The 27,729-nt window shown below is 54.8% G+C and overlaps 1 protein-coding gene across 5 annotated transcripts in view; it reads left to right on the top strand.

Annotated features, from left to right (window-relative positions):
• rab11fip4a (RAB11 family interacting protein 4 (class II) a) overlaps positions 1-27,729 on the top strand; it is a 75,324-nt gene that overhangs the window by 8,425 nt on the left and 39,170 nt on the right. Inside the window, exons 3-7 of one of the 5 annotated variants that reach the window (XM_085985405.1) lie at positions 17,010-17,096; positions 20,846-21,069; positions 21,332-21,523; positions 21,679-21,813; positions 22,527-22,562. In XM_085985405.1, coding sequence (XP_085841531.1) covers positions 20,927-21,069; positions 21,332-21,523; positions 21,679-21,813; positions 22,527-22,562 — 506 coding nt within the window. In that variant the 5' untranslated portion in view covers positions 17,010-17,096; positions 20,846-20,926. Of the gene's footprint in view, positions 1-5,289; positions 5,365-5,515; positions 5,861-17,009; positions 17,097-20,845; positions 21,070-21,331; positions 21,524-21,678; positions 21,814-22,526; positions 22,563-27,729 lie in introns of those variants that run through there. The other 4 variants (XM_085985402.1, XM_085985403.1, XM_085985401.1 and 1 more) reach the window with 4 other exon arrangements.

The following is a 27,729-nucleotide window of genomic DNA, read 5'->3' as shown; positions in this document are numbered from 1 at the left end:
GGATCCTCCCCCTCTCCCTCCCCCTCCCCCTCCCCCCCTCTCGCTCCCCCTCCCCCTCTCCCTCCCGCTCCCTCTCCCCCTCTCCTCTCCCCCTCTCCCCGCCCACCTCTCCATTTGCAGCGAGCTACAGGTAATATTCCAAGAGGGATCCTCTCCCTCCCCCTCTCCCCTCCCCCTCTCCCTTCTTTCTATAACTTGTTTTCCCGAAACGCGAAGGCGATGACCTGGAATCGTTTTCTGGAACATGGAGAATTTCTGATGTTCCCGGAATGTGTTGAATAAGTTTATTAATATCGAGGTGTTTGCTTTCTGGATTCTCGTGATACCTTGGCGAGGACCAGCTCAGTGTGACCTGATTTGATGCTGTGTGCAGAGTGTTTAATGAGACACCAAGAACTCCTCAACATTCAGACTGGAGTGGGCTACTGAACCAGAAAGCGAGGAGTGGGAGTGACCTGGTGCCCCCTGACCCTGACAGGGAGAGCGGGAGTGACATGCTGACCGCTCACCTGACCCCTGACCCAGCACCGGGCGAGACCCTGCTCTTCAGCCCATGTAGAATGGAAAGAAAGATTATCGTGTAAAACAATAAATGAGCAATGGGGGGCCTTCAAAGAGGAGATGGGGCAAGGAAGGGCATCCAAAGCTAGAGCTCCCTGGACTAAAGACTAGAGATTAAAATAAAACAGAAAAAGGAGGCTTATGATAAATGTCAGGCTCATAATTCAGTAGAGAATCAAGCTGAATACAGAAACTACAGAGGAAAACTGAAAAAGGGAGTAAGGGGGGCAAAGAGGGAGTATGAGGATAGATTAGCAGTAACAGAAAAGGGAACCCAAAAGTCATATAAATAGTAAAAGGGTCAAAGGAAGGGTGGGGCTGATTAGGGACCAAAAAGGAGATGATCTTGTGGAGGCTGAGGGCGTGGCCGAGGCACTAAATGAGGACTTTGCATCTGTCTTCACTGGAGAAGAGGATGTCGCCAATGTAGCAGTAAAGGAGGAGACGGTAGCAATATTGGATAGGATAAAAATAGATAAAGAGGATGTACTTAAAAGGTTGGTGGTCCTCAAAGTAGAAAAGTCCCCCAGTCCGGATGGGATGCATCCTCGGTTACTGAGGGAAGTATGGGTGGAAATTGAGGAGGCTCTGGCCACAATATTCCGCAGTTATTGAGTAGACTAGGCCTATATTCTCTAGAGTTTAGAAGAATGAGAGGTGATCTCATTGAAATGTATAAAATTCTTACAGGGCTTGACAGGGTAGATGCAGGGGGGATGTTTCCCCTGGCTGGGGAGTCTAGAACCAGGGGTCACAGTCTCAGAATAAGGGGTCGGCCATTTAGGACTGAGGAGAAGAAGTTTCTTCACTCAGAGGGTGGTGAATCTTTGGAATTCTCTACCCCAGGGGGCTGTGGAGGCTCAGTCGTTGAGTATATTCTAGACAGAGATCGATAGATTTTTGAATATTAAGGGAATCAAGGGATATGGGGATAGTGCAGGAAAGTGGAGATGAGGTCGAAGATCAGCCATGATCTTATTGAATGGCGGAGCAGGTTCGAGGGGCCGAATGGCCGACCCCTGCTCCTATTTCTTAAGTTCTTATGTTGTTATATAAATGCAAGTTGTTTTTTTCTCTCTCTGTCTCTCTGGGTGTCTCCTCCTGAATTCAACAATTTTTGTTTTGGCCCTTTTCCTCCCCCCTTTTTCTCTCTCCCACATGGCAGCTGTCTCCCATTCTGCCAGAACATTTCACACCTAATCTGAGCCGTCCTTTGTCTCCACTAGTCCGCTCACCATCTCGTCTCGTTTTGAATACCTCTTAATGTCTCTTCGCTTTTGTTCTCGCCCAGCCCGGCCTTTCAATCTATTTCATTTCCTGTGCCTTTCCAGTCTTGACAAAGGGGTTTTCACCTGAAACGTTGACTCTATTTTCTCTCCACGGATGTTGCCGGGCCTGCTGAGTTTTTCATGCATTTTCTGTTGTTATTTCGGATTTCCAGCATCCGCAGTATTTTGCTATCTGACTGATGATTCCGGAGGGTGGGAGATGCAACATCAGATCAGCATTTCGACCCCCTGGTGAGCTCCCAATCCCGGCCCCATCACCCGGCACAACCCCCGACCCCGGCCTGACCCCCGGCCCCCTCCCCCCGGTCAGACTCGGCTCCTCCCCCGGTCAGACTCGGCCCCTCCCCCGGTCAGACTCGGCCCCTCCCCCGGTCAGACTCGGCCCCTCCCCCGGTCAGACTCGGCCCCTCCCCCGGGTCGTCCCGGCCCCTCCCCCGGTCAGTCCCCGGCCCCTCCCCCGGTCAGTCCCGGCCCCTCCCCCCGGTCAGACTCCGGCCCCTCCCCCGGGTCAGACTCGGCCCCTCCCCCCGGTCAGACTCGGCCCCTCCCCCGGTCAGACTCGGCCCCTCCCCCGGTCAGACTCGGCCCCTCCCCCGGTCAGACTCGGCCCCTCCCCCGGTCAGACTCGGCCCCTCCCCCGGTCAGACTCGGCCCCTCCCCCGGTCAGACTCGGCCCCTCCCCCGGTCAGACTCGGCCCCTTCCCCCGGTCAGACTCGGCCCCTCCCCCGGTCAGACTCGGCCCCTCCCTCCGGTCAGGCTCGGCCCCTCCCCCGGTCAGGCTCGGCCCCTCCCCCGGTCAGGCTCGGCCCCTCCCCCGGTCAGGCTCGGCCCCTCCCCCGGTCAGGCTCGGCCCCTCCCCCGGTCAGGCTCGGCCCCTCCCCCCGGTCAGACTCGGCCCCTCCCCCCGGTCAGACTCGGCCCCTCCCCCGGTCAGTCCCGGCCCCTCCCCCCCGGTCAGTCCCGGCCCCTCCCCCGGTCAGTCCCGGCCCCTCCCCGGTCAGTCCCGGCCCCTCCCCCGGTCAGGTCCCTGCCCCTCCCCTCCGGTCAGTCCCGGCCTCCTCGGCCCCTCCCCCGGTCAGTCCCGGCCCCTCCCCCGGTCAGTCCCGGCCCCTCCCCCGGTCAGTCCCGGCCCCTCCCCCGGTCAGTCCCGGCCCCTCCCCGGTCAGTCCCGGCCCCTCCCCCCGGTCAGTCCCGGCCCCTCCCCCCGGTCAGTCCCGGCCCCTCCCCCCGGTCAGTCCCGGCCCCTCCCCCCGGTCAGTCCCGCCCCTCCCCCCGGTCAGTCCCGGCCCCTCCCCCCGGTCAGTCCCGGCCCCTCCCCCGGTCAGTCCCGGCCCCTCCCACCGGTCAGTCCCGGCCCCTCCCCCGGTCAGTCCCGGCCCCTCCCCCGGTCAGTCCCGGCCCCTCCCCCGGTCAGACTCGGCCCCTCCCCCGGTCAGACTCGGCCCCTCCCCCGGTCAGTCCCGGCCCCTCCCCCCTGGTCAGTCCCGGCCCCTCCCCGGTCAGTCCCGGCCCCTCCCCCCGGTCAGTCCCGGCCCCTCCCCCGGTCAGTCCCGGCCCCTCCCCCGGTCAGTCCAGGCCCCTCCCCCGGTCAGTCCAGGCCCCTCCCCCCGGTCAGTCCCGGCCCCGCCCCCGGTCAGTCCCGGCCCCGCCCCCGGTCAGTCCCGGCCCCTCCCCCGGTCAGTCCCGGCCCCTCCCCCCGGTCAGTCCCGGCCCCTCCCCCGGTCAGTCCCGGCCCCTCCCCCGGTCAGTCCCGGCCCCTCCCCCGGTCAGACCCGGCCCCTCCCCCGGTCAGACCCGGCCCCTCCCCCGGTCAGACCCGGCCCCTCCCCCGGTCAGACCCGGCCCCTCCCCCGGTCAGACCCGGCCCCTCCCCCGGTCAGACCCGGCCCCTCCCCCGGTCAGTCCCGGCCCCTCCCCCGGTCAGACTCGGCCCCTCCCCCGGTCAGACATGGCCCCTCCCCCGGTCAGTCCCGGCCCCTCCCCCGGTCAGACTCGGCCCCTCCCCCGGCCCCTCCCCCGGTCAGACTCGGCCCCCCCCCCGGTCAGACTCGGCCCCTCCCCCGGTCAGACTCGGCCCCTCCCCCGGTCAGACTCGGCCCCTCCCCCGGTCAGTCCCGGCCCCTCCCCCGGTCAGACTCTGCCCCTCCCCCGGTCAGACTCGGCCCCTCCCCCGGTCAGACTCGGCCCCTCCCCCGGTCAGACTCGGCCCCTCCCCCGGTCAGACTCGGCCCCTCCCCCGGTCAGTCTCTGATTAAATTGTTGATGGAAGGTTGTTGTTGTGAAGTGAAGTGAGACGACCTTCCCCCCGACCCGGATCTCGGTCGGAGCGATTGCCCTTTGGTTGCTGGGCCTGAGGTGTGGGAGGGGCTGTGAAGAAATCTAAAGCTGCAGAGAGGAGCCGAAGGATTGTTGAAGCGAGTCCCAGGGACTGTTACCATAGCGATCGGATTTAGACAATTTTATAGAGGTTTTGGACTCAGGCGGGCGGAGACTTTCTGTTTTGTGCATCGATGAGAAAACTTTATGGTTCTGGTTGACTGGATAAAGTTTACACGCCCGCACCCGCACTCCCGGTGCTCGCTCCCCGTGCCCGCTCCCCGCGCCTGCGCTCGTGCTCGTTCCCCGCGCCTGCTCCCCGTGCCCGCTCCCTGTGCCCGCTCCCCGTGCCCGCTCCCCGCGCCCGCTCCCCGCGCCCGCTCCCCGTGCCCGCACTCCCCGCGCCCGCTCCCCGCACTCCCCGTGCCCGCACTCCCCGTGCCCACACTCCCCGTGCCCACTCCCCGTCCCCACACTCCCCGTCCCCGCACTCCCCGTGTCCGCTCCCCGTGCCCGCTCCCTGCACTCCCCACTCCCCGTGCCCGCGCTCCCCGTGCCCGCACTCCCCGCGCCCGCTCCCTGCGCTCCCCGTGCCCGCACTCCCCGTGCCCGCTTCCCGCACTCCCCGTCCCCGCACTCCCCGTGTCCGCTCCCCGTGCCCGCTCCCTGCACTCCCCACTCCCCGTGCCCGCGCTCCCCGTGCCCGCACTCCCCGCGCCCGCTCCCTGCGCTCCCCGTGCCCGCACTCCCCGCGCCTGCTCCCCGCACTCCCTGCGCTCGCACTCCCCGTGCCCGCTCCCTTTTTTCCACCCAATTGATGGGAGACCTAAGATCCTGGGACTATTTGTACTGGCTCGGGAAAGGCCAAGAGGAGATTTAATTGGGGTTTTAACTTTATGAAGGGCTTTTCTAGTGAATGGGGAAAGTCTGTCCCCTCTGGTTGGGAAGTCCGTGACAAGAGATGATAGATTGAAGATTGAGAGTGAGGAGTGTCTTTATATGGAGGCTGGTTGCAGTGTGCATTGTTGGGCCACACGGACTGATTGAGGCCACTGAATATGGTAACGGCTTCAGTGAGGGTAAGTTGCCGGGTGAAATTCCCAGGGATCAGCAGCAGACTCTGAGCTCGGTGGATGGCTGGCTGCTCAGCCATGAAGTGAAGCGCGGTGTGTGGGTGGAGTAGAATTGTTACAAAATGTGAGACTAAAACTGTCAAAGGGTGAGAGTGAAATCGAATGTCCTGTTTGAAGTGAGTCAGTGGATTTAAAGTCCTCGTCACTGCCCTGCGAGGAGCCTCTGAATTAGTGAGTGTGCTGGTCAGGTTTGGACTTGCTGTTCCCAGTATTTGGGTTGGAATCACGTCAGGAGCAGAGCAGTGAGCTGCTGTCTCGCATACTGAACGCACAGGCGGGGGGAGGGGCCGGTGTTGTGCAGGAGTTTCTGTGAAATGAAGGAGTTAGTCGGTGCTGTTACTGAGAACTCCCAGGGTTCTGGTGCTCACAGTGTGACTGAACAATAGGCTCAGTGTGAGCTGGGCCCAGACACTGGGCTCAGAGACTCCGAGCGTCATCCAGGGAAAGAGGCAAAGCACAAACGTAGGATCGCCGCTGGGAATGAAGGAGCTCTTTCTGTGGTTCCCCGACTGCTGGCCACAATTCCAGAGACGGTCAGGAGAATGATTCCCCCCGAGCAGGTCAGCATTCCAACATGGCCACAAATGCTTCCTTCCATGGGCTCTCCAGCTGCCTTTTAAACTTGGAATAGGCTCGTTAACTCAATGCTGATCTCGGTGGTTAGTCTCTAGTTAACTTGTTCTCAGTCATCAATCTCTAGTTAACTCAATGCTGATCTCGGTGGTTAGTCTCTAGTTAACTTGTTCTCAGTCATCAATCTCTAGTTAACTCAATGCTGATCTCGTGGTTAGTCTCTAGTTAACTTGTTCTTGGTCGTCAGTCTCTAGTTAACTCAATGCTGATCTCGGTGGTTAGTCTCTAGTTAACTTGTTCTCAGTCGTCAGTCTCTAGTTGACTCAATGCTGATCTCGGTGGTTAGTCTCTAGTTAACTTGTTCTTGGTCGTCAGTCTCTAGTTAACTCAATGCTGATCTCGGTAGTTAGTTTCTAGTTAACTCATTCTCGGTTGTTAGTTTCTAGTTAACTCGATGCCATTCTCGGTGGTTAGTTTCTAGTTAACTCGATGCTGATCTCAGTTGTTCGTTTCTAGTTAACTCGATGCTGTTCTCGGTGGTTAGTTTCTAGTTAACTCGATGCTGATCTCGGTTGTTAGTTTCTAGTTAACTCAATGCGTTCTCGGTCGTTAGTTTCTAGTTAACTCAATGCTGTTCTCGGTCGTTAGTTTCTAGTTAACTCGATGCCGTTTTCGGTTGTTAGTTTCTAGTTAACTCAATGCCGTTCTCGGTCGTTAGTTTCTAGTTAACTCGATGCTGTTCTCGGTTGTTAGTTTCTAGTTAACTCTGCTGATCTCAGTCGTTAGGTTTCTAGTTAACTCGATGCTGTTCTCGGTCATTAGTTCCTAGTTAACTCGATGCTGTTCTCGGTCGTTAGTTTCTAGTTAACTCAATGCCGTTCTTGGTTAGTTTCTACTTAACTCGATACTGTTCTCAGTCATTAGTTTCTAGTTAACTCGATGCTGTTCTCGGTCGTTAGTTTCTAATTAACTCGATGCCATTCTCGGTGGTTAGCTTCTAGTTAACTCGATGCTGTTCTTGGTGGTTAGTTTCTAGTTAACTCGATACTGTTCTCAGTCATTAGTTTCTAGTTAACTCGATGCTGTTCTCGGTCGTTAGTTTCTAATTAACTCGATGCCATTCTCGGTGGTTAGCTTCTAGTTAACTCGATGCTGTTCTTGGTGGTTAGTTTCTAGTTAACTCGATACTGTTCTCAGTCATTAGTTTCTAGTTAACTTGATGCTGTTCTCGGTGGTTAGTGATGTCAGAAAACTACTAGGCACTTGGTCTAAGCGTTAAACAAAGCTTTAATCAACTGTTTTACAACATGGAGGTCTAGTTGTGTCCTTCACTAGTTCCTGTTAAGAATGTCCTGCGCAAGCTGGGCCCGTGCCCGAGTATTTATACTCTCCCTGGACAGCGTCACCCGCAGCCGCTCAGTATTATTTCATGAATCATTGATTCATGAAAGAAAGACTTATGTCAGTTAGTTTCTAGTTAACTCGATGCCGTTCTCGGTTGTTAGGTTTCTAGTTAACTCGATGCCGTTCTCGGTCGTTAGTTTCTAGTTAACTCGATGCTGTTCTCGGTCGTTAGTTTCTAGTTAACTCGATGCCATTCTCGGTTGTTAGTTTCTAGTTAACTCGATGCCTTTCTCGGTCATTAGTTTCTAGTTAACTCGATGCTGTTCTCAGTGGTTAGTTTCTAGTTAACTCAATGCTGTTCTCAGTGGTTAGTTTCTAGTTAACTCGATGCTATTCTCGGTCGTTAGTTTCTAGTTAACTCGATGCTGTTCTCAGTGGTTAGTTTCTAGTTAACTCGATGCTGTTCTCGGTCGTTAGTTTCTAGTTAACTCGATGCTGTTCTCGGTCGTTAGTTTCTAGTTAACTCGATGCTGTTCTCGGTCGTTAGTTTCTAGTTAACTCCATGCTGTTCTCGGTCGTTAGTTTCTAGTTAACTCGATGCTGTTCTCGGTCGTTAGTTTCTAGTTAACTCGATGCTGTTCTCGGTCGTTAGTTTCTAGTTAACTCGATGCTGTTCTCGGTCGTTAGTTTCTAGTTAACTCGATGCTGTTCTCGGTCGTTAGTTTCTAGTTAACTCGATGCTGTTCTCAGTGGTTAGTTTCTAGTTAACTCGATGCTGTTCTCGGTCGTTAGTTTCTAGTTAATTCGATGCTGTTCTCGGTCGTTAGTTAACTTCTTCCTTGCTGCAATGCTCCATCTCGCCCTCAGTAAGCTCCCCGCTGAGTGGAGCTAATTTACAGAACAAACGGGAAACTGTTCAACCTCCGTCGCCTCCAGTCCAGATCCAAGGTCGTCCCATCCTCTGTCGTTGAATTACAGTATGCAGATGACACTTGCGTCTGCGCTCACTCGGAGGTCAAACTCCAAACCATCGTCAACACCTTCACCGAAGCGTACGAGAGCATGGGCCTTACACTAAACATCCGTAAGACAAAGGTCCTCTACAAACCTGCCCCCGCCACACAGTACTGCCCCCTGATTATCAAAATCCATGACGTGGCTTTGGACAACGTGGACCACTTTCCATACCTCGGGAGCCTACTGTCAGCAAGGGCAGACGTCGACGACGAAGTCCAACACCGCCTTCAGTGTGCCAGTGCAGCCTTCGGTCACCTGAGGAAGAGAGTGTTTGAAGACCAGGACCTCAAACCCGGCACTAAGCTCATGGTGTACAGAGCAGCATTGATACCCGCCCTGCTGTATGCCTCAGAGACATGGACCATGTACAGCAGGCACCGCAAAGCACTGGAGAGGTACCACCAACGCTGCCGCCGCAAGATCCTGCAAATCCATTGGCAGGATAGGCGCACCAACGTCAGTGTTCTTGCTCAGGCCAACATCCCCAGCATCGAAGCTTTGACCACGTTCGATCAGCTCCGATGGACGGGTCACATCATCCGCATACCCGATACGAGACTCCCAAAACAAGCGCTCTACTCGGAGCTCCGGCACGGCAAGAGAGCCCCAGGTGGGCAGAGGAAACGCTTCAAGGACACCCTCAAAGCCTTCTTGAAAAAGTGCAACATCCCCATCGACACCTGGGAATCCCTGGCCCAAGACCGCACAAAGTGGAGGAGAAGCATCCGGGAAGGCGCCGAACACCTCGAGTCTCTTCACCGGGAGCAAGCGGAAGCCAAGCGCAAGGAGCGCACGTCAACCCAAGCACCCCACCCACCCGCCCCTTCAACCACCGTCTGCCCCACCTGTGACAGAGACTGTAGGTCCCGCATTGGACTCACCAGTCACCTGAGAACTAATTTTTAATGTGGAAGCAAGTCATCCTCGGTTCCGAGGGACTGCCTAAGAAGAAGAAGAACTGAATGCTGATATCGGTGGTTAGTTTCTAGTTAACGAGATGCTGATATTGGTTCTGCCTGTCTTGTTGATAGTAATGAGGGGCTCACTTAGACTGCTGCTTTTGGTTACTGTGCATGGGCTGCTGATTTAAGGTTGAGTGCTGGGGTGAGTGTGAGAGTGCGCGGAGCTCGTGTCAGTCACAGGGTCAACGGGTTCTCACTTTGCTCTTTAATTTGAAGATGGGGTCATTGGGCCGAGATAAGGTGTAAATCAGAGTAAAAGCCAAGAACACCGGGAGTGGATTTAGATCCGTCTGAAACTGAGAGAAGAGGCAGGTTCAGGTCAGAGCTGAGCTCCTGTCTCATAGAATAGAATCACAGAATCTTACAGCACAGGAGGAGGCCATTCGGCCCATCCTGCCTGTGCCAGCTCTTTGAAAGAGCGAACAATTAGTCCCACTCCCTGCTCTTTCCCCAGAGCCCTGCTAATTTCTCCTTTTTAAATATTTATTCAATTCCCTTTTGAAAGTTACTAGTGAATCATTCTAGTAAATCTCCTCTGCACCCTCTCCAAGGCCTTGACATCCTTCCTAAAGTGTGGGGCCCAGAATTAGACACAATACTCCAGCTGAGGCCTAACCAGTGTTTTAGAAAGGTTAGCTTAACCCCCGTCACTAACTCTCAGATCTGTGACCAAGGGTAAGGGTCAGAGTTCAGCTTTTAGATTAATTGGAGTGAATTACTGAACATACCTTGACTTATTTTGTTCAAAATGATAAGAGTTTGAGAGAACCTGAAGCAAGTGTTGAGGTTGTTGTGCACAGCAGATGATCAACAGGGAGAGTGTGACACTCAGTTGGTGCACTCACAGGTCCACCCAGAGCTGACAAGGACCAGTTCCATCAGAGCTTCATAGAGAGGAACCTGTACCTAATCCCAGTGAGCGTCTCACACCCAGAGAGTGCCCCACCTGTACAGGCCTGAGTGGTTAGTCAGTCGGTCGAGAAGCTGCTGTTTATCTCCATGAATCATTGGTTTCGTCGAGTTACATCGAGTCTACGGCACAGAAACAGGCCATTCGGCCCAACTGGTCTGAGCCAGTGTTTATGCTCCATACCAGTCTCCTCCCACCCTCTTCATCAAACCCCATCGACATAACCTTCTATTCCTTTCTCCCTCATGTGTTTATCCAGCCTCCCCTTAAATGTATCTCTGCTATTCGCCTCGACCACTCCCTGTGGTAGCGAGTTCCACATTCTCACCACTCTCTGGGTAAAGAAGTTTCTCCTGAATTCCCGATTGGATTTATTAGTGACTGTCGTATATTGATGGCCCCCAGTTCTGGTCTCACCTGCAAGTGGAAACATCTTCTCTATGTCTACCCTATCGAACCCTTTCATAATCTAAAATACCTCTATCAGGTCACCCCTCAGTCTTCTCCATTCTAGAGAAAAGAGCCCCAGCCTGTTCAGTCTTTCCTGATAGGTGTAACCTCTCAGTCCTGGTATCATTCTAGTAAATATTTTTTGCACCCTCTCCAGTGCCTCTATATCCTTTTTATAATCTGGAGACCAGAACTGTTCACAGTGCTCCCAGTGTGGTCTGACCAAGGTTCGATACCAGTTTAACATAACTTCTCTGCTTTTCAATTCCATCCCTCTGGAAATGAGCCCCAGAGCTTTGTTTGCTTTTTTTATGGTCTTATTAACCTGCGTCGCTACTTTTAGTGATCTGTGTATCTGTACCCCCAGATCCCTCTGCTCCTCAACCCCATTTAGACACTGATTTCCAAGGAGTGTGCGGCCTCCTTATTCTTCCTACCAAAATGTACCACCTCACACTTATCTATGTTGAAGTTCATTTGCCAGTTACACGCTGTAAGATCTTGATGATCTCTCAGAGCTCTTGGCCAAGACACCAATAGGCAGCAGCCAGTATGTTTGAGCAATAGATCAAGATTTATTAAGCTTACAGTGTAATATACTTAACAACAGGTGATAGTTTAACGAGTAGCTCACAGCCCTTGGTCTCTGGAACCTCTGGGACACTGATGACGTCATCTTCAGTCTGTTCTTTTGTTCTCGCAGTACGTCTGTGTGAAGTTGTTCTTTTGAGTATCGAGATTTTAACCCTTTTATCAAACGTTCGTTTGGCCAGTGTCCATATATGGTCTTTAACAAAATCATCTTTTTAACTTACAACTTCACTTATGAAATCCCAACTGTCCAACCTCTGGCCCTCCATTCACCATGACATTTCTGCAGCTACCAATCTGCTCCACCACACGCTCACCACCACCTTGGATGCCCTAGTCCCTATTAAAACAATTACCCTCTCTCACCCTGGCTGTTCCCCTGGTGCGTCTCCCATCTTCGCTCCCTTAAGTCCAAGGGACGCAGACTTGAACGGATATGATGGACAACTGGTTTAGCCATTCACCACCAGATCTGGCTGGACCACATAAAGCACCATTGGGTCCTGCTCTGTCTACCAAAATTGCTCACTATTCCAGAATCATTCTGGAATACAAAGATAAACCCCGGCTCCTATTCTCTACTGCTAACCGTCTTCTTAAACCCCTCTCCCCTGTCTCCTCCACCCTCACCTCCAATAACAAGTGTGAGGAGCTCATGGACTTCTTTGTCTCTAAGATTGAGACCATCCGTTCAGCTGCCTCTGCCACTTCCCTTCCTTCCCCTAGCCCACTGGGCCAAACTTCCTCTAAGGTTCCCCCCTGCCCTAGCCCTGAACTCGCATCTTTCTCCAGTTTCTCTCCGATCTCCCCTCGTGACCTGTCCGCGCTCATCTTGTCCATGAGATCCAACTCCTGCTCCCTCGACCCTATTCCCACCAAACTGCTGACCACCCAACTTCCTTTTCTGGCTCCCATGTTAGCTGATGTTGTTAACGGTTCTCTCTCCTCAGGTACTGTCCCCCTCTCCCTCAAATCTCCCGTCATCACCCCTCTCCTCAAAAAACCAACCCTTGACCCCTCCGTCCTTGCAAACTACCGCCCATCTCCAACCTCCCTTTCCTCTCCAAAGTCCTTGAACGTGTTGTTGCCTCCCAAATCTGTGCCCATCTTTCCCGCAATTCCATGTTTAAATCGCTCCAATCAGGTTTCCGCCCTTGCCACAGTACCGAAACGGCTCTCATCAAAGTCACAAATGACATCCTTTGTGACTGTGACAAAGGTAAACTATCCATCCTCGTCCTTCTTGGCTTGTCTGCAGCCTTTGACAAGGTTGACCACTCCATCCTTCGCCAACGCCTCTCCACCATCGTCCAGCTGGGTGGAACTGCACTCACCTGGTTCCATTCTTATCTATCTAATCGTAACCAGAGAATCACCTGCAATGGCTTCTCTTCCCACTCCCGCATCGTTACCTCTGGTGTCCCCCTGGATCTATCCTTGGCCCCCTCCTATTTCTCATCTATATGTTGCCCATTGGCGACATCAACCGAAAACACAGCGTCAGTTTCCACATGTACGCTGACGACACCCAGCTCTACCTCACTACCTCTTCTCTCAACCCCTCCACGGTCTCTAAATTGTCAGACTGCTTCTCCGACATACAGTTCTGGATGAGCAGAAATTTTCTCCAATTAAATATTGGTAAGACCGAAGCCATTGTTTTCGGTCCCCGCCACAAACTCCGTTCCCGAGCCACTGACTCCATCCCTCTCCCCAACATCTGTCTGAGGCTGAACCACACTGTTCGCAACCTTGGTGTCATATTTGACCCTGAAATGAGCTTCTGACCACATATCCGCAGCATAACAAAGACCGCCTACTTCCACCTCCGTAACATCACCTGTCTCCGCCCCTGCCTCAGCTCATCTGCTGCTGAAACCCTCATCCATGCCTTTGTTACCTCTAGACTTGACTATTCCAACGCACTCCTGGCTGGCCTCCCACATTCCACCCTACGTAAACGGGAGGTCATCCAAAACTCGACTGTTTGTGTCCTAACTCGCACCAAGTCCCGTTCGCCCATCTCCCCCTGTGCTCACTGACCTACATTGGCTCCCGGTTAAGCAACGCCTTGATTTCAAAATTCTCATCCTTGTTTTCAAATCCCTCCATGGCCTCGCCCCTCCCTATCTCTAATCTCCTCCAGCCCCACAACCCCCCGAGATATCTGCGTTCCTCTAATTCTGCCCTCTTGAGCATCCCTGATTTTAATCGCTCAACCATTGGTGGCCGTGCCTTCCGTTGCCATGGCCCTAAGCTCTGGAATTCCCTCCCTAAACCTCTCCGTCTCGCTACCTCTCTTTCCTCCTTTAAGATGCTCCTTAAAACCTACCTCTTTGATCAAGCTTTTGGTCACCTGCCCTAATTTCTCCTTATGTGGCTCGGTGTCAAATATTTTGTCTTAAAATACTCCTGTGCAGCGCCGTGGGACGTTTTACTATGTTAAAGGCGCTATATAAATACAGGTTGTTGTTGTTTTAAATTGATTCTAATGGTCAAAATACCATTGTCACTAAGACTAAGGGTAGCATCTTGGCCCCGTCTGGCCCAGTAATTTTCCTACCACTTTAACCTGTTCATCATTACCTTGTTTATTGTTCTTCACCCCATTGGAATTTACCTTATCGCTCTCATTCTAGCTTCCCTGGTACAGGCAGTACGAGGCCTTGTAAACTGCGTAGGCTGCGTGACGGTCTGTTATCAGAACTAGTCTTGACTAGTCCTGGCTTTCTTTGCAGTTACATTTTGAGCAAGCCGTAGCAATTGATGCACAAGTCATTCAGAATATGGATACTTGGTTAATGTGAAGTTCACTATTCTACACTCACTTATACATGTTATTACTAAAAACATCCAAGTATCAGTCTTTCGTACAATGCCCATTCTGCAAGTTTATTAATGTCTTCCTGTATTGTGTTGCAGTCCTCCTCTATTAACTACACCCCCTAATTTTAGTTGGAAAAGAGACGCAATAATTTTTTTTATTCATTCATGGGTTCTGGGCCTAGTTGCCCTTGAGAAGGTGACGGTGAGCTTCCTTCTTGAACCGCTGCAGTCCGTGTGGTGAAGGTACTCCCACAGTGCTGTTAGGGAGGGAGATCCAGGATTTTGACCCAGCGACAATGAAGAAACGGCGATATACTTCTAAGTCAGGATGGTGTGTGACTTGGAGGGGAACTTGGAGGTGGTGGTGTTCCCATGCGCCTGCTGCCCTTGTCCTTCTAGGTGGAAGAGGTCGCGGGTTTGGGATGTGCTGCTGAAGAAGCCTTGCCGAGTTACTGCAGTGCATCGTGTAGATGGTACACACTGCAGCCACGGTGCGCCGGTGGTGGAGGGAGTGAATGTTTAAGGTGGTGGATGGGGTGCCAATCAAGCAGGTTGCTTTGTCCTGGATGTTGTCGAGCTTCTTGTGGTGTTGGAGCTGCATTCATCCAGGCAAGTGGAGAGTATTCCATCACACTCCTGACTTGTGCCTTGTAGATGGTGGAAAGGCTTTGGGGAGTCAGGAGGTGAGACACTCGCTGCAGAATACCCAGCCTCTGGCCTGCTCTTGTTGCCACAGTATTTATGTGGCTGGTCCAGTTCAGTTTCCGGTCAATGGTGACCCCCCAGGATGTTGATGGTGGGGGATTCGGCGATGGTAATGTCAAGGGGAAGTGGTTAGACTTTCTCTTGTTGGAGATAGTCATTGCCTGGCACTTCTGTTATGAATGTTACCTGCCACTTATCAACTGTGACAGAACCTCCAGCCCCAGGGATAAAGGCCGACAATCCATCAGCCTCTTTGATTGGTTTTTGTACCTGTCCACTCGCTGTTACTCATTTCTGTGCATGGACACCAGTTAACCCAGCATCAGCAGGTGGTCCCGCCTCGATGGGGGGGTGCGTTGGGACGATGGCTCCCACTTCCCTCGTCCACCTCGTGGCCTGAGTCTGAGTGTCGGTAACGTCGCCTCTGGGTGTCGTGGGTCTAAGGTGAGCCGCGGCTTGAAGACCCAGTCCCTGGGATAGGGAGGTGGTGCTGGGAGTGTATAAACTCGCTGATGCTATTGTGCGAGCCGCGGGGGTGACGGCAGCAGCTGATGAAGCACAAACATGTCATCCGAGGCAGGAAGGACCAGGCGTCTGTCGGACTCACTCTCCCACTGCTTCCTGCACCGTATGAGGCCTGGGCCCTGGGCCCTCGCCTCTGCCCGCCCCCGCGATCATCCAACCCAAACCTTGACCCGTTTACACTGACCGCCAGTTACAAGTCCCAGGGAATGTGTAGGAAGATGGTGAACGGAGTCCTGAGCTCAGCTCAATGTGCAGGACACGATGCTCGGAGATTAGGAGGAGGGAGGCTGCGCCGTTCAAAGCAGCAGAGTGAAACTCCCCCCGTCAGTGTGGCTCAGTGGGTCGCTCTCTAGTCACAAGGTTGTGGGTACAAATCAAACTCCAGAGTCTTCAGCACAAAAATCCAGGCTGACACTCCAGTGCCAGTACTGAGGGAGCACCGCACTGTCGGAGGGTCAGTACTGAGGGAGTGCCGCACTGTCGGAGGGTCAGTACTGAGGGAGTGCCGCACTGTCGGAGGGTCAGTACTGAGGGAGTGCCGCACTGTCGGAGGGTCAGTACTGAGGGAGCGCCGCACTGTCGGAGGGTCAGTACTGAGGGAGCGCCGCACTGTCGGAGGGTCAGTACTGAGGGAGCGCCGCACTGTCGGAGGGTCAGTACTGAGGGAGCGCCGCACTGTCGGAGGGTCAGTACTGAGGGAGTGCCGCACTGTCGGAGGGTCAGTACTGAGGGAGCGCCACACTGTTGGAGGGTCAGTACTGAGGGAGCGCCGCACTGTCGGAGGGGCAGTACTGAGGGAGCGCCACACTGTCGGAGGGGCAGTACTGAGGGAGCGCCACACTGTCGGAGGGGCAGTACTGAGGGAGCGCCGCACTGTCGGAGGGTCAGTACTGAGGGAGCGCCACACTGTTGGAGGGTCAGTACTGAGGGAGCGCCGCACTGTCGGAGGGTCAGTACTGAGGGAGCACCGCACTGTCGGAGGGGCGGTACTGAGGGAGCGCTGCACTGTCGGAGGGGCGGTACTGAGGGAGTGCCGCACTGTCGGAGGGTCAGTACTGAGGGAGCGCCGCACGGTCGGAGGGGCAGTACTGAGGGAGCGCCGCACTGTCAGAGGGGCAGTACTGAGGGAGCGCCGCACTGTCGGAGGGGCAGTACTGAGGGAGCGCCGCACTGTCGGAGGGTCAGTACTGAGGGAGCGCCGCACTGTCGGAGGGTCAGTACTGAGGGAGCGCCGCACTGTCGGAGGGGCGGTACTGAGGGAACGCTGCACTGTCGGGGGCAGTACTGAGGGAGTGCTGCACTGTCGGAGGGGTGGTACTGAGGGAGTGCTGCACTGTCGGAGGGGCGGCACTGTCGGAGGGGCGGTACTGAGGGAGTGCGGCACTGTCGGAGGGGCGGGTACTGAGGGAGTGCTGCACTGTCGGAGGGGCGGTACTGAGGGAGCGCTGCACTGTCGGAGGGGCAGTACTGAGGGAGCGCTGCACTGTCGGGGGGTGGTACTGAGGGAGCGCCGCACTGTCGGAGGGGCAGTACTGAGGGAGCGCGGCACTGTCGGAGGGGCAGTACAGAGGGAGCGTGGCACTGTCGGAGGGGTGGTACTGAGGGAACGCTGCACTGTCGGAGGGGCGGTACTGAGGGAGTGCGGCACTGTCGGAGGGGCGGTACTGAGGGGGTGCGGCACTGTCGGAGGGGCGGTACTGAGGGAGTGCGGCACTGTCGGAGGGGCGGTACTGAGGGGGTGCGGCACTGTCGGAGCTGCTGTCTTTCGGATGAGACATTAAACCAAGGCCCCATTTGCCCCCACAGGTGGCTGTAAAAGATCCCACGACTACCATTGAAAGAGCCGGGGAGATTTGGTCTCAGTTCCAAACCCACCCACTGCTGCAAAAAAAGGTCTGGAGGAAATTTACTCCATTCAGAGCCTCATTTAAATTGAAGGGGTCGGGGGGTGCTCCGTGCTGTAGTGTTAAGGGGGGGTTCGGGAGGATTGAAAATTCCATACTTTAGGGACACAGTGCTGATCACAGCGGGTTGGGACAGGTGGATGTTTATCTGCTACAAACTGAGCACAATGGATGGTATCAGATGAGTGTAAGCAGCTCCACTGATCAACGTGGGTAAATATTTAATAAACTGGATTAACATCAATAATGGACTGGGGATTGACGCTAAACTGTGCCCATGGGTGTCAGTGACAGTGACACCCACTCAACTCAACTCAAACCCATCAAACACTCCCAGCAAACATTCTCAACAGCCCCTTGTCAGGGCTACTGAGTGACAGTGTGAGGGAGCTGGATTAACATCAGTAGAGATAGTCAGTAACACGGGGCGCTGGAAGAGGGGTTACTGAGTGACAGTGTGAGGGAGCTGGATTAACATCAGTAGAGATAGTCAGTAACACGGGGCGCTGGGAGAGGGGTTACTGAGCGACAGTGTGAGGGAGCTGGATTAACATCAGTCGAGATACAGTCAGTAACACAGGGCGCTGGGGGAGAGGGGTTACTGAGCGACAGTGTGAGGGAGCTGGATTAACATCAGTAGAGATACAGTCAGTAACACAGGGCGCTGGGGGAGAGGGGTTACTGAGCGACAGTGTGAGGGAGCTGGATTAACATCAGTCGAGATACAGTCAGTAACACAGGGCGCTGGGGGAGAGGGGTTACTGAGCGACAGTGTGAGGGAGCTGGATTAACATTAGTAGAGATACAGTCAGTAACACAGGGCGCTGGGGGAGAGGGGTTACTGAGCGACAGTGTGAGGGAGCTGGATTAACATCAGTCGAGATACAGTCAGTAACACGGGGCGCTGGGAGAGGGGTTACTGAGCGACAGTGTGAGGGAGCTGGATTAACATCAGTCGAGATACAGTCAGTAACACGGGGCGCTGGGAGAGGGGTTACTGAGCGACAGTGTGAGGGAGCTGGATTAACATCAGTCGAGATACAGTCAGTAACACAGGGCGCTGGGGGAGAGGGGTTACTGAGTGACAGTGTGAGGGAGCTGGATTAACACCAGTCGAGATACAGTCAGTGACACAGGACGCTGGGGGAGAGGGGTTACTGAGTGACAGTGAGGTGAAGCCTGCTCCATTGTGGAAATGGGGACGAGTTGCTGCTCAGACTGAGTGAGGGGCGGAGACTGGAACTGTTAGTAATGGCAAGTCTGTGTAACCAGTGCTTAGTAATCGGACTCCGGGCACTGCCGATCCCATGGGGCAGGTCCTGTGAGTTACAAGCCAAGGCGGAGGGGAATCTTTGGGAGTGGGATGTCTGATCACACGCAGTCCACCAGGGGAAGGAATAGCAAACTTGACTCTTGCACCATTGTAAATCACACAGAATGTACAGCACAGAAACAGGCCATTCGGCCCAACTGGTCTGTGACGGTGTTGATGTTCCACACCGGCCTCCTCCCACCGCTCATCCTCTCACCCCATCAATCTCTCCTTCCATTCCTTTCTCCCTCACACGTTTATCCAGCTTCCCCCGTAAATGTATCGATGCTAACAGATCAGAATATCGCAAAAACCTGAGACGGAATTTGAGGGTCACAGAGTCTCGGACCCCCCGGTCTCCGGGTCTCGGACCCCCCGGTCTCCGGGTCTCGGACCACCCGGTCTCCGGGTCTCGGACCCCCCCGGTCTCCGGGTCTCGGACCCCCCCGGTCTCAGGGTGTCGGACCCCCCCGGTCTCAGGGTGTCGGACCCCCCGGTCTCAGGGTGTCGGACCCCCCCCGGTCCCGGGGTGTCGGACCCCCCCGGTCTCGGGGTGTCAGACCCCCCCCCCCCCCCCCCGGTCTCGGGGTGTCGGACCCCCCCCCGGTCTCGGGGTGTCGGACCCCCCCCCCCCTGGTCTCGGGGTCTCGGACCCCCCCCCCCCGGTCCCGGGGTGTCAGACCCCCCCCCCCGGTCTCGGGGTGTCGGACCCCCCCCGGTCTCGGGGTGTCGGACCCCCCCCCCCCCCCCCCCGGTCTCGGGGTCTTGGACCCCCCCCCCCGGTCTCGGGGTGTCGGACCCCCCCCGGTCTCGGGGTGTCGGAACCCTCCTCGGCCTCGGGGTGTCGGACCCCCCCCCCCCCGGTCTCGGGGTGTCGGACCCCCCCCGGTCTCGGGGTCTCGGACCTCCCCCGGTCTCGGGGTGTCAGACCCCCCTGCCCCCCGGTCTCGGGGTGTCGGACCCCCCCCCCCCCGGTCTCGGGGTCTCGGACCCCCCCCCCCCCCCTGGTCTCGGGGTCTCGGACCCCCCCCCCTGGTCTCAGGCAGATCAGCCATGATCTGATTGAATGGGAGAACAGGCTCGAGGGGCTGAATGGCCTCCTCCTGTTCCTGTGTAAAACTCATTACAGGAAGCGACCATGCGAGTTTGTTGAGTTCCCCTCCCTCTATTACCGCTGCCCATGTCCCGGCTCTCGTGTGCAACTCGTAAAGGGTTAAATAATCGTAACCAAGTCTGGTTTTATTTTGTAATTGTGAACTGGGAACGCCTCCTGTCCCAGATACAGAACCAAGTCCACAGCTTCGGCCTACTTTAGATTTCCAAACTGCTGCCGCTATTTATAGAATTCTCTTGGTTCTTTGAACTCGTGTTTGTGAGATTACAAACCCTGATATTGTGACCTCGGCTCCGTGAACAGGGTGTCGGTATTTGCTGCCTGGTGGATGGCTCAGACACGGGCTGTTTTAATAAACTTCAATCACATCTTTTTACAGGAACTTCTCCTCTCCTGAAAATGCTGATGCTCACTGACCCCATGTGACCCTTCCCGAGTGATGCTGACCTTCCCGAGTGACCCTTCCCGAGTGACCCCATGTGACCCTTCCCGAGTGACCCTGACCTTCCTGAGTGACCCTTCCCGAGTGACCCTGACCTTCCCGAGTGACCCTTCCCGAGTGACCCTGACCTTCCTGAGTGACCCTTCCCGAGTGACTCTGACCTTCCCGAGTGACCCTTCCTGAGTGACTGACCTTCCCGAGTGACCCTGACCTTCCCGCGTGACCCTGACCTTCCCGCGTGACCCTGACCTTCCCGCGTGACCCTGACCTTCCCGCGTGACCCTGACCTTCCCGCGTGACCCCATGTGACCCTTCCCGAGTGACCCCATGTGACCCTTCCCGAGTGACCCCATGTGACCCTTCCCGAGTGACCCTGACCTTCCTGAGTGACCCGTCCCGAGTGACTCTGACCTTCCCGAGTGACTCTGACCTTCCCGAGTGACTCTGACCTTCCCGAGTGACTCTGACCTTCCCGAGTGACTCTGACCTTCCCGAGTGACTCTGACCTTCCCGAGTGACTCTGACCTTCCCGAGTGACGCTGACCTTCCCGAGTGACGCTGACCTTCCCGAGTGACGCTGACCTTCCCGAGTGACGCTGACCTTCCCGAGTGACGCTGACCTTCCCGAGTGATGCCATGTGACCCTTCCCGAGTGACGCTGACCTTCCCGAGTGACCCTGACCTTCCCGAGTGACCCCATGTGACCCTTCCCGAGTGACCCTGACCTTCCCGAGTGACCCTGACCTTCCCGAGTGACGCTGACCTTCCCGAGTGACGCTGACCTTCCCGAGTGACGCTGACCTTCCCGAGTGACGCTGACCTTCCCGAGTGACCCCAAGCCTTTCTCTGACTCGCTGTGTTATCCTGCAGGCGGCCCAGGTCACAGTCGGTGGATTCCTGGATTGCGAGCCTGGGTACAGTGACGGGGGGCTCTACACCGATGACTACGCCATGACGCTCGCCCACCAGGAGGTTCACCATGAGTCCGACATGGACAGTGCCATCGAGAGCGCCCAGAACTCCGAGGCATCGGACACGGGCAGGGAGGAGAAGGACGGTCAGATGGCCAGTCTGTTCCTGCCGGGCAGAGAACAGTAAGTATCCAACACCCGGCTCCCCGGTGGAGAGAGGGGAAATCAGCCAGCGTTCCTGCTCCTGATCCCTGCCTCGTGTTTGGGATCCGGTGTTTGGTCGCCTGTCTCTGGGATGGGCTGGGAGCAAATGTCTCACTGGGATGTATGTGATGGGCTGCTCCCGCTCTCCTGTTCCGGGACTCTGGCCCATTCCCAGCTTGCGGGATGTCCGAGAGTGACCGATAAACGCACTCTGACCCAAACTGTCTCCTTTCCTTTCCAGATCCAATGCTCACAATCTGTCCACAGCCTCTGACCGCTCGACCCTGTCCACTGGCTCACTGATGAGCAGCGAGGAGCAGTTTGAAGATTACGGAGAAGGCGATGATGGCGACTTCATTCCCAGCAGCCCCTGTCCCGATGATGAGAGCAGAACCAACGGTTACTCGGACCTGGGATCCTCCGTGTCCTCCAGGTGAGTGAGGGGAATCCGATCAAACCTGGCAGACACACGGGCGTGACAGGGAGAGTGGGAGAGGAAACAGGGCCGCGCAGTTCCAGGCGGGAGGGAACCGGGCTGGACTGGGTCTGTAATCCGCGGGTCACTGATGGGTGATTGTGCTCCCCCAGTGCCGGACAGACCCCGCGGAAGGTGAGGCCGGTGTTTGGCGGCGAGTTCCTGGACGTGTACTGCTCGCAGTGCTGTAAGAAGATTAACCTGCTCAACGACCTGGAGGCACGGCTCAAAAAGCTGAAGGCAAACAGGTGAGTGCAACAGTGGCGGTGAACCCTACCGGTAAGGGGGAGGGGAGGGTGTGGGGGGATGGGGAGGGAGGGGATGGGAAGGGTAGGGGGTGGGGGAGGGAAGGGTGGGGGAGGGGAGGGTAGGGGGTGGGGGAGGGTAGGGGTGGGGGAGGGGAGGGTGGGGGAGGGAAGGGTAGGGGTGGGGGAGGGGAGGGTGGGGGAGGGAAGGGTAGAGGGTGGGGGAGGGAGGGTAGGGGTGGGGGAGGGAAGGTAGGGGGTGGGGAGGGGAGGGTAGGGGTGGGGAGGGGAGGGTGGGGGAGGGGTAGGGGGTGGGGCGGATGGGGAGGGAGGGAGGGTAGGGGATGGGAGGGAGGGGAGGGGATGGGGAGGGGAGGGTGGTGGGGAGGGGATGGGGGAGGGGAGGGGGGAGGGGATGGGGAGGGGAGGGTGGGGAGGGAGGGTGGGGGAGGGGAGGGGGTGGGGAGGGGAGGGGAGGGTGGGGGAGGGGAGGGGTAGGGGGTGGGGCGGATGGGGAGGGAGGGTGGGGGAGGGGTAGGGGGTGGGGCGGATGGGGAGGGAGGGAGGGGATGGGGAGGGGGGGGGATGGGGAGGGTCGGGGGGGAGGGGAGGGTCGGGGGGAGGGGAGGGGAAAGACGGGAGCGAGGAAAGTGTTTTCAGGGTGGATGGGTGTCACTATCACTAATCCCTCTCTCGTTCCTTCTTTTCTTTTGCAGCCCCAACAGGAAGATCTCGTCCACAGCCTTCGGGAGGTAAGGATTTCCGAATCGTGTCTGTCGTCTATCTGTGAAGGGTCAAGGGCAGGGGCTGGAGCCAGGGTCTCAGGAAGGGAGGGGGCTGCAGGAACTGCAGACATCTTTACTGAGAGCAGGATGCCACCTGAATTCCACATGGCGAACTTTCTATAGGGTGAGCGTTCTATAGGGTGAGCGTTCTATAGGGTGAGCGTTCGAAAGGGTGAGCATTCTATAGGTGAGCTTTCTATGGGGTGAGCTTTCTATGGGGTGAGCTTTCTATGGGGTGAGCTTCTATAGGTTGGGCGTTCTATAGGGTGGGCTTTCTATAGGGTGGGCTTTCTATAGGGTGGGCGTTCTATAGGGTGAGCGTTCTATAGGGTGGGCGTTCTATAGGGTGGGCTTTCTATAGGGTGGGCGTTCTATAGGGTGGGCTTTCTACAGGGTGGGCTTTCTACAGGTGGGCTTTCTACAGGGTGGCTTTCTATAGGGTGAGCTTTCTATAGGGTGAGCTTTCTATAGGGTGGGCTTTCTATAGGGTGGGCTTTCTACAGGGTGAGCGTTCTACAGGGTGAGCGTTCTATAGGGTGAGCTTTCTATAGTGAGCGTTCTTTCTATAGGGTGGGCTTTCTATAGGGTGAGCTTTCTATAGGGTGAGCTTTCTATCGGGTGGGCTTTCTATAGGGTGAGCTTTCTATCGGGTGGCTTTCTATAGGATGAGCTTTCTATAGGTGGGCTTTCTATAGGGTGAGCGTTCTACGGGGTGGGCTTTCTACGGGGTGGGCTTTCTACAGGGTGAGCTTTCTATAGGGTGGGCTTTCTATAGGGTGAGCTTTCTATAGGGTGAGCTTTCTATAGTGAGCGTTCTATAGGGTGGACTTTCTATAGGGTGGGCTTTCTATAGGGTGAGCTTTCTATAGGGTGAGCTTTCTATAGGGTGAGCGTTCTATAGGGTGAGCGTTCTATAGGGTGGGCTTTCTTCAGGGCGAGCTTTCTACAGGGTGAGCGTTCTATAGGGTGAGCTTTCTATAGGGTGAGCTTTCTATAGGGTGAGCTTTCTATAGGGTGAGCTTTCTATAGGGTGGGCTTTCTATAGTGAGCGTTCTATAGGGTGGGCTTTCTATAGGGTGAGCTTTCTATAGGGTGAGCTTTCTATAGGGTGAGCTTTCTACAGGGTGAGCTTTCTACAGGGTGAGCTTTCTACAGGGTGAGCTTTCTACAGGGTGAGCGTTCTACAGGGTGAGCTTTCTACAGGGTGAGCGTTCTACAGGGTGAGCTTTCTGTAGGGTGAGCTTTCTGTAGGGTGGGCTTTCTACAGGGTGGGCTTTCTACAGGGTGAGCTTTCTACAGGGTGTGCTTTCTATAGGGTGAGCTTTCTACAGGGTGGGCTTTCTACAGGGTGAGCTTTCTACAGGGTGAGCTTTCTACAGGGTGAGCTTTCTACAGGGTGAGCTTTCTACAGGGTGAGCTTTCTACAGGGTGAGCTTTCTACAGGGTGAGATTTCTACAGGGTGAGCTTTCTACAGGGTGGGCTTTCTATAGGGTGGGCTTTCTGTAGGGTGGGCTTTCTGTAGGGTGAGCTTTCTATAGGGTGGGCTTTCTATAGGGTGGGCTTTCTACAGGGTGGGCTTTCTATAGGGTGAGCTTTCTACAGGGTGGGCTTTCTACAGGGTGGGCTTTCTATAGGGTGAGCTTTCTATAGGGTGGGCTTTCTATAGGGTGAGCTTTCTACAGGGTGGGCTTTCTATAGGGTGAGCTTTCTATAGGGTGGGCTTTCTACAGGGTGTGCGTTCTATAGGGTGAGCTTTCTATAGGGTGAGCTTTCTATAGGGTGGGCTTTCTATAGGGCGAGCTTTCTATAGGGCGGGCTTTCTATAGGGTGAGCTTTCTATAGGGTGAGCTTTCTATAGGGTGGGCTTTCTACATGGTGTGCGTTCTATAGGGTGAGCTTTCTATAGGGTGAGCTTTCTATAGGGTGGGCTTTCTATAGGGTGAGCTTTCTACAGGGTGGGCTTTCTATAGGGTGAGCTTTCTATAGGGTGAGCTTTCTATAGGGTGAGCTTTCTATAGGGTGGGCTTTCTACAGGGTGTGCGTTCTATAGGGTGAGCTTTCTATAGGGTGGGCTTTCTATAGGGTGAGCTTTCTACAGGGTGGGCTTTCTATAGGGTGAGCTTTCTATAGGGTGAGCTTTCTATAGGGTGAGCTTTCTATAGGGTGGGCTTTCTATAGGGTGGGCTTTCTACAGGGTGTGCGTTCTACAGGGTGGGCTTTCTATAGGGTGAGCTTTCTACAGGGTGAGCTTTCTACAGGGTGGGCTTTCTATAGGGTGAGCTTTCTACAGAGTGAGCTTTCTATAGGGTGGGCTTTCTATAGGGTGAGCTTTCTACAGGGTGAGCTTTCTACAGGGTGAGCTTTCTACAGGGTGGGCTTTCTATAGGGTGAGCTTTCTACAGAGTGAGCTTTCTATAGGGTGGGCTTTCTATAGGGTGAGCTTTCTACAGAGTGAGCTTTCTATAGGGTGGGCTTTCTATAGGGTGAGCTTTCTACAGAGTGAGCTTTCTACAGGGTGAGCTTTCTACAGAGTGAGCTTTCTACAGGGTGAGCTTTCTACAGGGTGAGCTTTCTACAGAGTGGGCTTTCTACAGGGTGAGCTTTCTACAGGGTGAGCTTTCTACAGAGTGAGCTTTCTACAGAGTGGGCTTTCTACAGAGTGAGCTTTCTACAGGGTGGGCTTTCTACAGAGTGAGCTTTCTACAGAGTGGGCTTTCTACAGAGTGAGCTTTCTACAGAGTGAGCTTTCTACAGAGTGAGCTTTCTACAGAGTGAGCTTTCTACAGAGTGAGCTTTCTACAGAGTGAGCTTTCTACAGAGTGAGCTTTCTACAGAGTGAGCTTTCTACAGGGTGAGCTTTCTACAGAGTGAGCTTTCTACAGAGTGGGCTTTCTACAGAGTGAGCTTTCTACAGAGTGGGCTTTCTACAGGGTGAGCTTTCTACAGGGTGAGCTTTCTACAGGGTGAGCTTTCTACAGAGTGAGCTTTCTACAGAGTGAGCTTTCTACAGAGTGGGCTTTCTACAGGGTGAGCTTTCTACAGGGTGAGCTTTCTACAGGGTGAGCTTTCTACAGGGTGAGCTTTCTACAGAGTGAGCTTTCTACAGGGTGGGCTTTCTACAGGGTGAGCTTTCTATAGGGTGAGCTTTCTACAGAGTGAGCTTTCTACAGGGTGAGCTTTCTACAGGGTGAGCTTTCTACAGGGTGGGCTTTCTACAGGGTGAGCTTTCTACAGGGTGAGCTTTCTATAGGGTGAGCTTTCTACAGAGTGAGCTTTCTACAGAGTGAGCTTTCTACAGGGTGAGCTTTCTACAGGGTGAGCTTTCTACAGGGTGGGCTTTCTACAGGGTGAGCTTTCTACAGGGTGAGCTTTCTATAGGGTGAGCTTTCTACAGAGTGGGCTTTCTACAGAGTGAGCTTTCTACAGAGTGAGCTTTCTACAGGGTGAGCTTTCTACAGAGTGAGCTTTCTACAGGGTGGGCTTTCTACAGGGTGAGCTTTCTACAGAGTGAGCTTTCTACAGAGTGGGCTTTCTACAGGGTGAGCTTTCTATAGGGTGGGCTTTCTACAGAGTGAGCTTTCTACAGAGTGAGCTTTCTACAGAGTGAGCTTTCTACAGGGTGAGCTTTCTACAGAGTGAGCTTTCTACAGAGTGAGCTTTCTACAGAGTGAGCTTTCTACAGAGTGAGCTTTCTACAGAGTGAGCTTTCTACAGAGTGAGCTTTCTACAGAGTGAGCTTTCTACAGAGTGAGCTTTCTACAGGGTGAGCTTTCTACAGAGTGGGCTTTCTACAGAGTGAGCTTTCTACAGAGTGAGCTTTCTACAGGGTGAGCTTTCTACAGGGTGAGCTTTCTACAGAGTGAGCTTTCTACAGAGTGAGCTTTCTACAGGGTGGGCTTTCTACAGAGTGAGCTTTCTACAGAGTGAGCTTTCTACAGGGTGAGCTTTCTACAGGGTGAGCTTTCTACAGGGTGAGCTTTCTACAGGGTGGGCTTTCTACAGAGTGAGCTTTCTACAGGGTGGGCTTTCTACAGAGTGAGCTTTCTACAGAGTGAGCTTTCTACAGAGTGAGCTTTCTACAGAGTGAGCTTTCTACAGAGTGAGCTTTCTACAGAGTGAGCTTTCTACAGAGTGAGCTTTCTACAGAGTGAGCTTTCTACAGAGTGAGCTTTCTACAGGGTGAGCTTTCTACAGGGTGAGCTTTCTACAGAGTGGGCTTTCTACAGAGTGAGCTTTCTACAGAGTGAGCTTTCTACAGAGTGAGCTTTCTACAGAGTGAGCTTTCTACAGAGTGAGCTTTCTACAGAGTGAGCTTTCTACAGGGTGAGCTTTCTACAGGGTGAGCTTTCTACAGGGTGAGCTTTCTACAGAGTGAGCTTTCTACAGAGTGAGCTTTCTACAGAGTGGGCTTTCTACAGGGTGGGCTTTCTACAGGGTGGGCTTTCTACAGGGTGGGCTTTCTACAGAGTGAGCTTTCTACAGGGTGGGCTTTCTACAGAGTGAGCTTTCTACAGAGTGGGCTTTCTACAGGGTGGGCTTTCTACAGAGTGAGCTTTCTACAGGGTGAGCTTTCTACAGGGTGAGCTTTCTACAGAGTGAGCTTTCTACAGGGTGAGCTTTCTACAGGGTGAGCTTTCTACAGGGTGAGCTTTCTACAGGGTGAGCTTTCTACAGGGTGAGCTTTCTACAGGGTGAGCTTTCTACAGGGTGAGCTTTCTACAGAGTGGGCTTTCTACAGAGTGGGCTTTCTACAGGGTGGGCTTTCTATAGGGTGGGCTTTCTATAGGGTGGGCTTTCTACAGGGTGAGCTTTCTACAGGGTGGGCTTTCTATAGGGTGGGCTTTCTACAGAGTGAGCTTTCTACAGAGTGGGCTTTCTACAGGGTGAGCTTTCTACAGGGTGGGCTTTCTACAGAGTGAGCTTTCTACAGGGTGGGCTTTCTACAGGGTGAGCTTTCTACAGGGTGGGCTTTCTATAGGGTGGGCTTTCTATAGGGTGGGCTTTCTACAGGGTGAGCTTTCTACAGGGTGGGCTTTCTATAGGGTGGGCTTTCTACAGAGTGAGCTTTCTACAGGGTGGGCTTTCTACAGGGTGAGCTTTCTACAGGGTGGGCTTTCTATAGGGTGGGCTTTC

The sequence above is a fragment of the Somniosus microcephalus genome, chromosome 4, assembly GCF_052327205.1.
Source record: "Somniosus microcephalus isolate GS21.2 chromosome 4, FLI_Smic_1.0, whole genome shotgun sequence".
In the NCBI taxonomy this organism is placed as follows: domain Eukaryota; kingdom Metazoa; phylum Chordata; class Chondrichthyes; order Squaliformes; family Somniosidae; genus Somniosus; species Somniosus microcephalus.
This window is presented reverse-complemented; position numbering and strand designations above follow the sequence as displayed.